The sequence below is a fragment of the Callorhinchus milii genome, unplaced genomic scaffold (genome assembly GCF_018977255.1).
Source record: "Callorhinchus milii isolate IMCB2004 unplaced genomic scaffold, IMCB_Cmil_1.0 Scaffold63, whole genome shotgun sequence".
Lineage (NCBI taxonomy): Eukaryota > Metazoa > Chordata > Chondrichthyes > Chimaeriformes > Callorhinchidae > Callorhinchus > Callorhinchus milii.
In genome coordinates, this window is record NW_024704804.1 from 119,995 (window position 1) to 132,966 (window position 12,972).

Below are 12,972 nucleotides of genomic sequence, written 5' to 3' on the forward strand. Positions count from 1 at the left end.
AGCTCCACCCCAAACTCAGCCCCGCCTCCAACCCCAGCCCCGCCCCCAATTACAGCCCCGCCCCCAAACCCCAGCACCGCCCCAAACCCCAGCTCCGCACCAAACCCAGCCCCGCCTCCAAGCCCAGGCCCGCACCAACCTCAACCCCGCCTCCAACACCATCCCCGCCCCCAAATACAGCCCCGCCCCAAACCCCAGCACCGCCCCAAACCCCAGCTCCGCACCAAACCCAGCCCGCCTCCAAGCCCCCGCACCAACCTCAACCCCGCCCCAACCCCAGCCCCGCCCCCAAATACAGCCCCGCCCCCAAATGCAGCCCCGCCGCAAAACCAGCTACGGCCCCAACACCCAACCCCAACCCGCGCCCCTATTTTTTGTCCTGTTTGAAGCAGAGCCTCCAGCGGCTGATTGACAGAGAGGTTGAGCAAAATAGAGAGAGAGAGCGTGAGAGAGAGAAGGGGACGGACAGAGTGTGTGCGAGAGGAAGAGAGTTAACGTATAGAAATCGGTGAATATATTTGGGATTAATGCAGATTTCCGAAGTCTGTGAAGGGCTTTGAGACGTCTGGCAGACGTGATGAGGAGCTGTGTGCAATGTAAGGATAATTATTTTCGAGATCAGAAGCTGAAAGTTTTAAAGCCTGAAGTTTATGGTTTGAAACGTGACTTAATGCAGACTTTTCTCTGTGCAAATTGGCTCCACAATCGCTCACAAACACAACCGTTGCTTCACGGTCGATCCCGAGAAAGGTTTGAGCCGTGAGCCCAGTGTGAAAGGTGTAATATAAACTATAAGCTTTATTGTATAGCGACACGGATTATAAAAGGTTCATGCTGGTGGCCATCACAGCCAAACACAGGTAATGGCTGAGTGTTCCCTCCTCATTAATATGTCACCCGGCAGATCCTCAGAGGTTCAGAGTTTTCACCGCCGTGACCCCAACAGGGATTGAAGTAAGGATAAATTTTCTCAGTGAAAGTCTGGGTGAAAGTGTGGAGATGAGACATGTTATCAGCGTTGTAAAATGTTACCTCTCCCCCCTCATAGTCCAGATAAACTCCCAGCTTCCCGGGTCTCTCTTTTAGGGGCAGGCGGGTGGGAGGTGAGGTACAAGCTCCATATTGATCCCCGTTTATCAGTATCACAGCCCAGAATCCATCCTCTGGTGACACTGTGATCTCTCCTTTCCTGCTGACAGACTCTCGGGCCAATCCCACATCCCAATCTGTCTTGTTGGCCACCTGCACCTCCCAGTAATGTCTCCCTGATGTGAAGCCCTCAGACCCCAGGACACAGATACTGGTATCAAACCTCTTCGGGGAGTCAGGGAGCTGCTGCCGTGTGTCTCCGTCTCTCACGGTGGTCAGGTCCTCAGACAGGATGAGGTAGGGATGCGCTGTGTCAGGATCCAGAGTCAGAGAGGCCGGAGCTGAGAGAAAGTGAAACAACGCTTAGTGGAGAGAGGGGACGTCTGGAGCTCGGACTGTGTGTGAACAACTCTGCACCTGGGGACACAATCCAGCTCAAAGATTCACAGTATATCTGGGTGGGAGGAGAGGGAGTGAGTGCACGTTTATGTGTGTGTGTGTGTGTATGTAGGGTGTGTGTGTGAGAGTGAAGTGTGTGAGATTTATGTGTGGGTGAGTGCGTGCGTGTGAGTGGGTGTGCTAGTGTGTGCGAGGGCGTGTATTTGTTTGTTTGAGCGTGTTCTTGTGAGTGTGTGTGTGAGGTGTACTTGACGGTGTCTGATTGAGCGTGTGTGTGAGGGTATGTGTGAGAATGTGTGTGTNGGGGGTATGTGTGAGAGGGTGTGAGGGTGTGTGTGAGGTTGCTTGTGTGTGACGGATTGTGATATTTGTTGTTTGAGGGTATGTATGAGATTGTGTATGAGGGTTTGTGTGATTGGTTGTAGTTTGTGATGTTGTTTGCGTGAGTGCGTGTGAGGGTGTTTATGAGGCTGTGTGTGTGTATGTGATTGTGTAAAGGGGGGAGTGATTGTGTGTGTGAGTGGATGTGTGATTGTGTGCGAGATGGTGGGTTTGACGGTTTCTGAGGGTGTGTGAAGGTCTGTGTGTGAGTGTGTGTGAGGGCATGTGTGGGGGTGTGCGTTCGAGGGGTGTATGTGAGAGTGTGTGTGAGGATGTGTGTGTTTATGTGAGGGCATGTGCTATCGTCTCTGTGAGGATTTCTGTGAAGGTCCGTGTCAGGAGCTGTGAGAGGGTGTGTGTGAGATTGTGTGTGAGGGTGCGTGTGAGGGGTTGATTGAGGGGGGTGTTAGGGGACGTGTGAGAAAATGTGTGTGAGAGTGGGTGTGAGAATTGTTGAGTGAGGGAGTGTGAAGCTTGATATGAGGGTGTGTGTGAGGGGGTATGTGAGGTAGTGTGTGTACGCGCTGTGTGTGAAGGTGTTTGTGAGGTTGAGCGTGTGCGTCGGTGTGTATGAGTTTATGTGAGGGTGTGTGTGCGTGTGTGTGTTTGAGTCGTGTTTGTGAGGGTGCGAATGAGGCTGCGTGTGAGGTTTTATGTGAGGCTGTTTGTGTGAGCGTGTGTGTGAGTGTGTGTGAGTGTTTTCTGAGGTTGTGTGTGAGGGTGTGTGTTTTAGGTGTGTGTGTGTGTGTGATGGTGTGTGAGGGCGAGCGGGACTGTGTGAGGTTGTTTGTGTGTTTGTGAGTGTGTAAGAAGTGGTGTTATTGTGTGAGTGAGGGGATGTGTGTGTGAGAAATTGTGTGTTTGAAGGCGTGTGAGGGTGTGTGTGAGAGTGTGTGTGTGAGTGTGTGTGGTTTTGTGAGGGTATGTGCTATCGTCTGTGTGAGGAGTTGTGTGAGGTGTGTGTGAGGGTGTGTGTGAGGATGTGTGAGAGTGTGTGTGAAGGGTTGAGTGAGGGTTTGTGTGAGGGGTGTGTGCGGGGTGTGTGAGGGGTATGTGAGGGTGTGTGTGACGGTTGTGCGTGCGTGGGTGGGTTTGAAAGTGTTTGAGGGTGTGTGAGGGGATGTTTGAGGATGTGTGTGAAGGGTGTGTTTGAGTGGTGTGTGTGAGCGTCTGTCTGAGGGGATGTGTTTGATGGTGTGTGTGAGGGTGTGTGTAAGGGATTGCGATAGAGGTTGAATGAGAGGTTTTGTGTGAGGGTGTGTCTGAGAGTCTGTGTAAGGGGGGGTGTGGGGATGTGTGATTTTCTGTTTAAGGACGCGTGTGAGGGTTTGTGTGAGGCTGCGATTGAGTGGTGTGTGTGAGGGCGTGTGACAGGGTTTATGTGAGGGTGTGTATGAGGGTTGATGTGATTTTGTGTTTGAGAGTGTGTGTGAGGTTGTCTGTGAGGGTTTGTGTGAGTGTCAGTATGAGAGGATGTTTGAGTTTGTGTGCGATGGTCTGTGTGAGGGAGTGTGTGAGGCTGTGTGTCGGTGTGTGTGAGTGTGTGCGAGCGTGTGGGAGGTGTTTTTGTGAGGTGTTGTGTTTGGGGTTGTTTTGTGAGGGTGTGTTTGATGGTGTATGTGTGCAAAGGTGTGTGAGTGTTGTGTGAGTGAGGGGGTGTGAGCGGGCTTGTTTGCGGGTGTGTGTGATAATGTGTGAGCGGGTGTGTGAGGGTGTGAGTGTTCGTTTATGTGAGGGTCAGTATGAGGGTTTATGTGAGCGGTTGTGTGACGTGTTGTGTGTGAGGATATGTGTGAGCGTGTGTGTGAAGCTATTTCTGAAGGTGTGTGTGAGGTTGTGTTTGAGGGTATGTTTGTGTGTGTGTGTGAGGGGTATATGTGGGGGCGTGTGTGTGTGTAATGGTATGTGTGATTGTGTGTGAAGGGGTATGAGAGTGTTGTGTGAGAGGAGTTGTGTGAGAGTTTGTGTGAGGGTGTGTGTGTCAGGGTCTCCGTGGGTGTGTGTGTGAGTGGTTGTGTGAGAGTGTGTGTGAGGGTGTGTTTGTAAGGGTTTGTGTGAAGGGGTGTGTGAAGGGTGTGTGTGGGTGTGTGTGATGGTTTGTATGTGTCAGGATCTGAGTGTGGTTGTGTGTGAAGTTATGTGTGAAGGCGTGTGCGAAGATGAGTGGGAGTGGTTGTGTGATGGTGCGTGATGGTGTGTGGGTCCGCGACTTTGAGAGGGCTTCTGTCAGGGTGTGTGTGAGTGTGTGTGTGAGGTTCTGTGAGTGTGGGTATGAGTGTGTGTGAGCGTCTGTGTGATGGTGTGTGTGTCAGTTTCTCTGTGAGGGTATGTGTCTGGGTGTGAGTGAGTGTGTGTGAGTGTGAGTATGTGTGAGTGTGTGTCAGGATGTGTGCGTGAGGCTGTGTGTGGGTTTGTTTGACGCAGTGTGTGAGGTTCTGTGTGAGAGTATGTCTGATGGTGTGTGTGAGATTGTGTGCTAGATTGTGTGTGTGTTTGTGTGCGTGAGGAATTGTGTGAGGGTGTACGTGAGGGTCTGTGAGGGGTGAGAAGATTGACATTGTGACCCTCACTGAAAGCTGGATCAGCCCAGGTGACACCTTACCCCTCACTGAGGCCACACCACCCGCTACACCTACCACTATGTTCCCCGTCCCAACCGTCATGGTGGTGGGGTGACCATCATTTCCAGGTTGTCACTTGCCCTGTCCCCCTACTCCACCGGCTCATTCCGCACTTTCGTTCATCTTACCCTCTGCAATGTCTCCCACCTCTCTCTAAAAACCCTCCTAATTAACTGCCCCAAAAACCCAGCCCCACCTTCACCTCTGACATCTCCACCCTCTCGCCTCCCTCTGCCTCTGCTCCAAACCCCTCATCCTCGGCCAGTTCAACATCCACTTCACACCCTCCTGCTACTTCGCCTCAGACTTCTCTATTCTCCTGTATGAGGGAAGTGTGTGGGTGGTGTATGTGTGTGAGGTGTGTGAATGGGTGTGTAAGTGATGGATGTGTGTGAGGTTTGTTTGAGTGATGTGTGTGAAGATATGTGTGAGGGTATTTGGTGTGCTAGGTGAGCATGTGAGGAATGTGTGTGTGAATGGTCCGTGTGTGAGGGTTGTGTGTATGAGGTGTGTGTTTGAGCTGTGCATGTGAGTGGTGTGTGTATCAGGTGTGTGCATGTGAGGGGCGTATGTGTGAGAACTTTGTGTGTATGTGGGAGAAGTAATAATACCCATTGCATTTGATATAGCGCTTTTTATTTCTTCTCGATGTCTCAAAGCACTACAAGGAACAGAACGTAAAGTGAATTGACAGTATATTTGTGGGCGAATCGCGGCAGCCAATTACGCACAGCAGTGTCCCACAAACAGCCTTGGAATGAAAAGAACAATTTTTTTTCATTTTGGAGTGATTATTGTCAGTCGTTTGGTGTAAAGAAACTCGTCCAAGGTTTCACCCTGCCTGCAATTGAAGCCTGATGTCGATGGTACGAGCGGTTACAGCACTCGCTTTGCAAGCGAGAGACCTGAGTTCAATTCCAGACAGAAGGCGAAACCATGGGCAAGTTTCCTTACTCCACACAGAGCCTAATAATAATCCCTCCAAAACCAAAACCAATAGTAAATTGGTCATCTTTAATCCATGACTATTTTTGGGACATCGCTGTGCCCAATTGGCTGCCGCGTTCGCCCACAAACATACAGTCAATTCACTTTACAGTATATTCTGTGAAGCGCTTTGGGACGTCGAGAAGATGTGTAAAGCGCTATATCAAATGCAAGGATTATTTGTGGAGTCCTGTAGCTCAGTGGTTAGAGCACTCGCTTTGCCAGTGAGTAACCTGAGTTCAAATCCAGACAGGTCAGGGCGAAACCTTGGGCAAGTTTCCTTACTCCACACGGAGCCTAATAATAATCCCTCCAAAAAACCCAAAACAATAATAAATCGGTCATTTTCAATTTACGACTGTTTGTGGGACATTGCTGTGCGAAATTGGCTGCCGCGTTCGCCCACAAATATACAATCAATTCACTTTACAGTGTGTTCTGTGAAACGCTTTGGGACGTCCTCCCGACGTGAAAAGCGTCATATCAAATGCAAAGATTAAAGATTAAAACTAAGTGTCTCGCTTGCAAGGTGAGCGCTCTGAACACTGAACTACAGGAATTCATGAGGTGTGTATGAGGTGTGTGTGAGAGTGTGCATGTCTGAGGTGCGTGTGCGTGGTCTGTGTGAAGGTTGTGCTTGAGGGTGTGTGTGTTTATATCTGTGTGTGAGAGAGGAGAGTTTATGTGTTGGGATCCATGTAAATGTGAAGCTGTTGACACGGCTTCAGGATGAGAATGGGAGACATTTACCTGGGCTGATGCCGTGTATCATCTGTCTCCAGGCTGTGTACTGTATAGGCCCTTTGTATATCCCCACAGGCAGCTCAGCCTCACACACCGACAGATCAAACCCCTCGTTACTGACCCTGAAATAAGACAAAATCACATTATAAAGTGAAACTGCATCTTGTGGGTTTGTGGGTTCAATTCTGGGATATTTGGTAAAGATCATTTCATACCTTCTGTTGCCAGCGGCTTCCTCCTAATGAAATCAAACACAGACAGATATCAGCTCACACTGAGTCACCACCACCAACAAAAAGTTACATATGGACTGCGTATCTCAAGTTCCAATTCAATCTCTGATCACGTTATCAATCACAATCAGATTGTTTGCTCCAGAATTTTTGTGTAACTGTTACTGAACGACATTATATTGTCACCTCTTTACCTGCAGGAATGTGAGAGCGTCTTTTCCCATCTGTATCTGTAACTCGGAGAGTTCTTGTTCAACGGAATCTAATTTGCACTGAATCTCTCGCAGATTTGTCTCCATTCGCTTTAAAATCTCCTTATTTCGCTGTCTGAGATCTCGCATCACTCGCTGCTCTCTGACATTCAGAATCTGGTGCATTTTATCAAACTCAGCCGTGACGTTGGACTGCAGACTTTTCACCTGTTTCTGCAAATGTCAGACATCCAAACATGTACGCACAGTAAACAGAGATACTGAGATATCACAACGTGTAAACACAGTAACCAGAGACACTGATACATCACAGAGTGTCCACATAGTAACCAGAGACACTGAGACATCAGTTGTGAAATCTTACCTTAACTTGAGAAATCTTTTCTCTCTGTTTGGCTTCTGCTTTTATCGCTGTTTCCTTCCTCTGTGTGAGAGAAGCTAAGGAGGATTTCCATTTGTCCTGTAATAAATGCACAGAATTAACGTGTTTGAAGGTGAAAATATCTGGTGGATCAGATATAATCCTTCTTGAGGGGTATTCTTACCTTATAGATGTCAGCAGCTTCCTCAATGGGTAGGAATCTGTGGCCCCTGTGTTCCTGCCCATGACTGCAAACTACACACAGCAATTTCTTGTCAGATTGACAGAACAGCTTCAGTTCCTCCCGATGTTTCTCACAGTGAATTTTATTTTCCGTCTGTGTCGGGGTCAGGCCCAATTTTCGAGCTTTCTCTGCTAGACTCGCCAAGGCCCAACTGGCTGTGACGTTCTTTTCTGTAAATGTCTCCTGACAAACAGCACAGCAGTTTTTCTCCTGCTTTTCCCAGCTCCGGGTGACACAGGAGCGACAGAAGTTGTGGCCGCAGCCCAGGCTAACAGGGTCAGTGAAGAAATCCAGACAAATCGGGCAAATTATCTCCTCGGTCCAGATCTCAACCGAGAGTCTAGAAGCCATTTTGATCCTGAGCATTTCCTGATTGAAACTGGTTTCGGTTTCGATGTAAGTTTGTAAGCGGATCCCAGTCACTGAGCTGACAGAACCTCTCCTTTAGTCTCTTCTTGTGAAATCCGTTTATTGTGACTTTGATCCCAAGAGAAGATGAGAAAACTTTGTACAATGACAAGGACAACCGAGCAAGGAAAGCGTTGGAATATTTGGAGGGGTGGTGTGCATGTTGGGTGGGGCGAGGACGGGTGTAAGAATGAGAAAAAGCGCCATCAAATGGGTTAATTTGAGGTTGTTTCAAAGATCTCTTGTCTATGAGATGGTTTTCTGGTGCACGACATGTACAATGGCTGAAATCTCGCACGGTGAGGCGGATATTCGGTTGTGTGGGGGTGATATCAAGCTACCTGCGTTTTTTGAGCGATTGGTGTGGCCGGGTCAGTTGAGTTGAAGGAGGTGGCGGAGGAAGGGCCGTTTAAGGCAATGATGGCTTTTGAAATTGAAAGCACGGTCGACGAAAAAGACCTTCAAATGACACTTGAAGGCGGTGAGGCAGAGGGAATGCGGGAAGAGTTCCACAGTGTGGAGACAGAGATGCTGAATGCCCGACCTCCAAAGGTGGGGTGGGAATTGCGGGAGATCTGAAGCAGGCCGGTGTCAGCCGAGCGGATACAGCAGACAGTCTTATTTGCGGTTATGAAGTCGGAGACGTACGGTGGAACAAGACCGTGGAGTTTCCTTGAAGTTATAGTAAGCGTGGTCTCTGTGTAACTGGGCTGCTCTCCATATAACTGACCTTATCTCTGTATTAAAGCCTGATCTCTGTATAACAGGCCAAGTGTCTGCGTAACTAGCTGGATCTCTGCATAACGTGCCTGGTCTCTTCATAGCAGATTGGACTCTTTTTAACTGGCATGGAGACTTTATAAGAGGTCTGTCTCTATACAAAACCTTTGGATACTATAACTGTCTTGATGTCTGTACAACAACACAGCTCTCTGCATACAGGCTATGGTCTGTGCATGATAGGCCTGGTCTCTGTATAACAGGCTTATTCTCTGTAAAATTGTCCTGGTCTCTGCATAACTGACTGATATTCACTTTGTCTCGACAAATGGCTTCTCCTCCCCCCCTCGCACTGTCTCATGTGGTGTCCCTCAGGGCTCTGTCCTCGGTCCCCTACTCTTCATGCTCCACATGCTCCCCCTTGGTGACATCATCTGCAGACATGGAGTTAACTTCCACATGTATGCGGATGACACACAAATCTACATTTCCTCCTCTACTCTCAACTCCAAGAACACCGATGTCCTGACAGCTGCCTGTCCGACATCGCGTCCTGGACGAGAGACAACTTTCTTCAGCTCAACGTCCGAAAAACTGAGGCCCTCCTGATAGGCTCGCGTCAGCGCCTCCGCATCTGAGGCGCTGACACCATCAGCATCCATGGCTGCACTCTCCACCTCTCAAAGCAATCTGGAACCTCGGTGTTCTGTTCGACCCTGAGCTGTATTTCCTCCCTCATATCCGCCCCACAACTGGCACTGCCATCCATCACCTCCGGAACATCGCCAGACTACGGCACGACCTCACCCCTCACGCTGCTAAAACCCTGGTCCACGCCTTTGTCATCTCAAGTCCGGACTATGGGAACTCTCTCCTCGCCGGCCTTCCCGCCACCACCCTCCACAGGTTGCAGGTCATTCAGAACTCTACAGCTCGTGTACTGTCCCGCACCAGGCTTCGGGACCACATCACTTCCACGCTCGCTCGCCTCCACTGACTCCCCATCCCCCAGAGGATTTATTTCAAGATCCTCATCCTCACTTACCAGGCCATTCACGGCCTCGCTCCCTCATAACTCTCTGACCTACTATCCCCCTACCTACCTGCCCGTACGCTCCGTTCCTCCGGCTCCGGTCTGCTCCACGTCCCGCGCCCCAATCGCCCTACCATCGGTGGTCGAGCCTTCAGCCTCTCAGCCCCGAGGCTCTGGAACTCTATCCCCCAGTGCCTTCGCCGCTTCCTCCCTCTCCTCCTTCAAGGCCGGTCTCAAAACCTTTCTCTTTGACCGAGCCTTCAGCTCCCCTCTCGCCTCTCTTCCCCCTCCTCGCTCCTCCTCCCTTCCCTCCCCTCACCCTGACCATTTCCCCCTCCTCGCTCCCTCTCTTCCCTCCCCTCACCCTGACCATTTCCCCCCTCCTCCTCGCTCCCTCTCTTACCTCCCCTCACCCTGACCATTTCCCCCTACTCGGGTCATGACCCAACTGTGCAGCACCTTGCGACGTCCTCCTGACGTGAAAGGCGCTTTATAAATGGAATCTTTTTGTTGTAGATTGTTTTCCCCAGACTCTGTGTGACTACATTATAATGTCATCCCTTTACCTGCAGGAAGGCGAGAGCGTCTTTTCCAAGTTGTGACTCTAACTCGGAGAGTTCTTGTTGAACAGAATCTAATTTGCACTGAATCTCTCGCAGATTTGTTTCCATTGTCTTTAAAATCTCCGCCTCTCGCTGTCTGAGATCTCGGATTACTCGCTGCTCTCTGTCAGTCAGGCTGTGGTGCATTTTAGCAAATTCACCCGTGACGTGAGACTGCAGACTGTTCACCTGTTCCTGCAAATGTCAGACATCCAAACATTACACACAGTAACCAGAAACACTGAGACATCACACCGTGTACACACAGTAACCAGCGACACCGAGAAATCACACCGTGTATGCACAGTAACACGTGTTACTGTCACATTACACCGTGTACACAGACTAACCAAAGACACTGAGACATCACAACGTGATCAAACATTAACCAGAGACCAACAAACAGCCCAGACATCAGCCCCGACACAACTTACCTTAACTTGTGAAATCTTTTCTCTCTGGTTGGCTTCAGCTTGTAGAGCAGTTTCCTTCCTCTCTGTGAGAGAAGTTAAAGAGGACTTCACTTGATCCTGGAATAAACGCACAGAATAAAATTGTTTGACGTGAAACATGACGTGGAAACACAATGGATCCCTCATGAGGGTACCGTTACCTTGTAGATTTCAGCAGCTTCGTCAATGGGCAGCAAGCTGTGACCTCTGTGTTCCTGCCCATGACTGCAAACTACACACATCAATTTCTTGTCTTTTTCACAGAACAACTTCAGTTCCTCCCGGTGTTTCTCACACTGAGGTTTAATTGCCATCTGTGTTGGGTCCAGAATGAATTCACGAGCTTTCTCCACTAAAATGGCCAAGGCCCAATTAACGTTCAGTTTCCTCTCAGCAGTAACTTGGCGACATTCTGGACAGGAGTTTTCCTTATGCTTCTTCCAACTCCGGGTGATACAGGAGCGACAGAAGTTGTGGCCACAGTCCAGACTAACAGGATCGTTTAAGAATTCCAGACAAATGGCACAGTTGAGCTCCTCCGTCAGACGCTGGACCTGATGTCTAGAAGCCATGTTTACCCAAAGTTTCTCTGGTCCGAACTGTTTCAGGCTCAGTGCATTGATGCTGTGTGTGTCCCGCCCTGTGACAGAGTTCACTCCAGTCTGATTCACACAGCTTCACGTGGGGATTCAGGATTGTTAATAACGCCCAGGATTTGGAGGAAGGGAATATGTGATGTGGAAATGGACCAAAGTTCACCAAAGAACAGATCAAATGAGGATGAGTATGCAGATGGAGGAGATAAGAATCGCAGTAAATATGGAACAAGGCATAGACACAGAGAGCAATAATCCTGATTCCTCTCTTGAACACTTTGAAATTACCTGTAAAGGAGGGGCCTCCTGGGCCTTTACTCTCCTGATTAATAACTTCTGATTAATCAAATCTTTTAGAAGATCTCCCATTCCCACATCTGCCGAAACGGTCCCTGTTAATTACCCCTCCCACCTCACAATATCTCCCCTCCGCACACAATTTCCCGTCACACAATCTCCCCCTCCCCCCACACAATATCTCCCCTCTCCTCATTCAATTACCCCTCACAGAATCTCCACCATCCCCACACAAAATCTCCCCCTTCCCCACAGACAATCTCCCCTCACACAATCTCGCCTCAGCCCACAAAATTTCCTCCCTCACCTCACAATCTCCCCTCAGCACACACAATCTCCCCTCCCCATACACATACTCCCAGCTCCTCCCACACAAGCTGCCCTTCCCCCCACAAAATCTAGCCTCCGGCCACGCGACACGCTCCCCACTCCTTCCGCAATAAACCAGGATTCACAGTGATATTTGAGTAAAATTATATTATTGCTTTACTTGCTCATTACTAACATTCGATTGTCTCTTTTCCCTTGACCACCCCCACTCCCTACAATCCCCCACCCCACACTTTATACCTCTCTATCTGCTGGCTTCCTGCAATCTCCAACCGCTACCTTTCTCGTCTCACTCTAAGACCACATTCTCTCCCCAGATTTACTGGAGAACTTTCAGCCAATTTTCTACCACCTACAGGATTCTTCTCTTGAATCCCTTCACTTTCCTCCCTCCCTCTCGACTGTCACACGCCATTTGTTTTTGAATGTGTCTTTGCCCACAGAGGGTGGGAGGTAAGCTGGTTCTGCTTGGAGCTGAACTGGCTCCATGGTGACATGTTTGCCATAAACCAGGCAGCGCCACAGAACAGCTGCTACTAATGCTGATGAACAATAAATCAGGGCGAGCTGAAAAACACTGACACAGCAACTGATAAACCAGAACTCACCTTGTTTCCAGTAAGTCACTAAGCAGCTTGTAGTTGTGTTGCAATAACGAAAAGGACCAGTTCTAGTTAAATATTTTTTTAATTGTATGACTCTCCTTACATGGTTATCAAAGTAATCTTTGACCAACGTTCAAGAATATTGCCACCTGCTAAAACATGCAGTATAAAATCACTAGCGTGTATGTAAAGTTGATCACTTTTGCGATCAGAACCCATGGCCCAGATTCCACGTCTACGCCAATAAGACCAATATATCTATTGTCAAATCACAACTTAATTTTCAGTTGCCCGCTGTGCCACTCTCCTGAACTCCAGCACAATAGCAAAATGATTCAGATATTTCTGTCCATGTACTCACACCAATCTAGTTTCACACACGCATCAATCCAGTCATTGCCTGATCTATACATCATCTGGAGCTTGATACTGGAATTGAGGAATCGAGCCAGACCTCTATGATTTTCTCCAGTACTGTTTCTGATCCAGGTGCGCCCACAGTGTGTATGTGAGGATTATTATTGTCGAGATCAAGAGCTGAAAGCTCCAGCCTGATGTTTATGCAGTGAAACGTGACATTATGTTGACTTTACTTTGTGCAAATTTGCTCCGCATTCGCTCACACACACAACAGTCCCTTGACAATCGATCGCGAGAA

The 12,972-nt window shown here is 49.0% G+C and overlaps 1 protein-coding gene across 1 annotated transcript; it reads right to left on the reverse strand.

Annotated features, from left to right (window-relative positions):
* Positions 1–771: 771 nt before the first annotated feature.
* Positions 772–11,112, reverse strand: LOC121851588 (nuclear factor 7, brain-like). Its single transcript, XM_042345588.1, has 10 exons — positions 10,648–11,112; positions 10,469–10,564; positions 9,999–10,229; positions 8,410–8,522; positions 7,212–7,650; positions 7,031–7,126; positions 6,649–6,879; positions 6,437–6,459; positions 6,228–6,343; positions 772–1,430 (listed from the first exon to the last, which is right to left on the reverse strand). The coding sequence occupies exons 1-10, from the start codon at positions 11,056–11,058 to the stop codon at positions 886–888; spliced, it is 2,301 nt and encodes a 766-aa protein (XP_042201522.1). The 5' UTR covers positions 11,059–11,112; the 3' UTR covers positions 772–885.
* Positions 11,113–12,972: the final 1,860 nt, after the last annotated feature.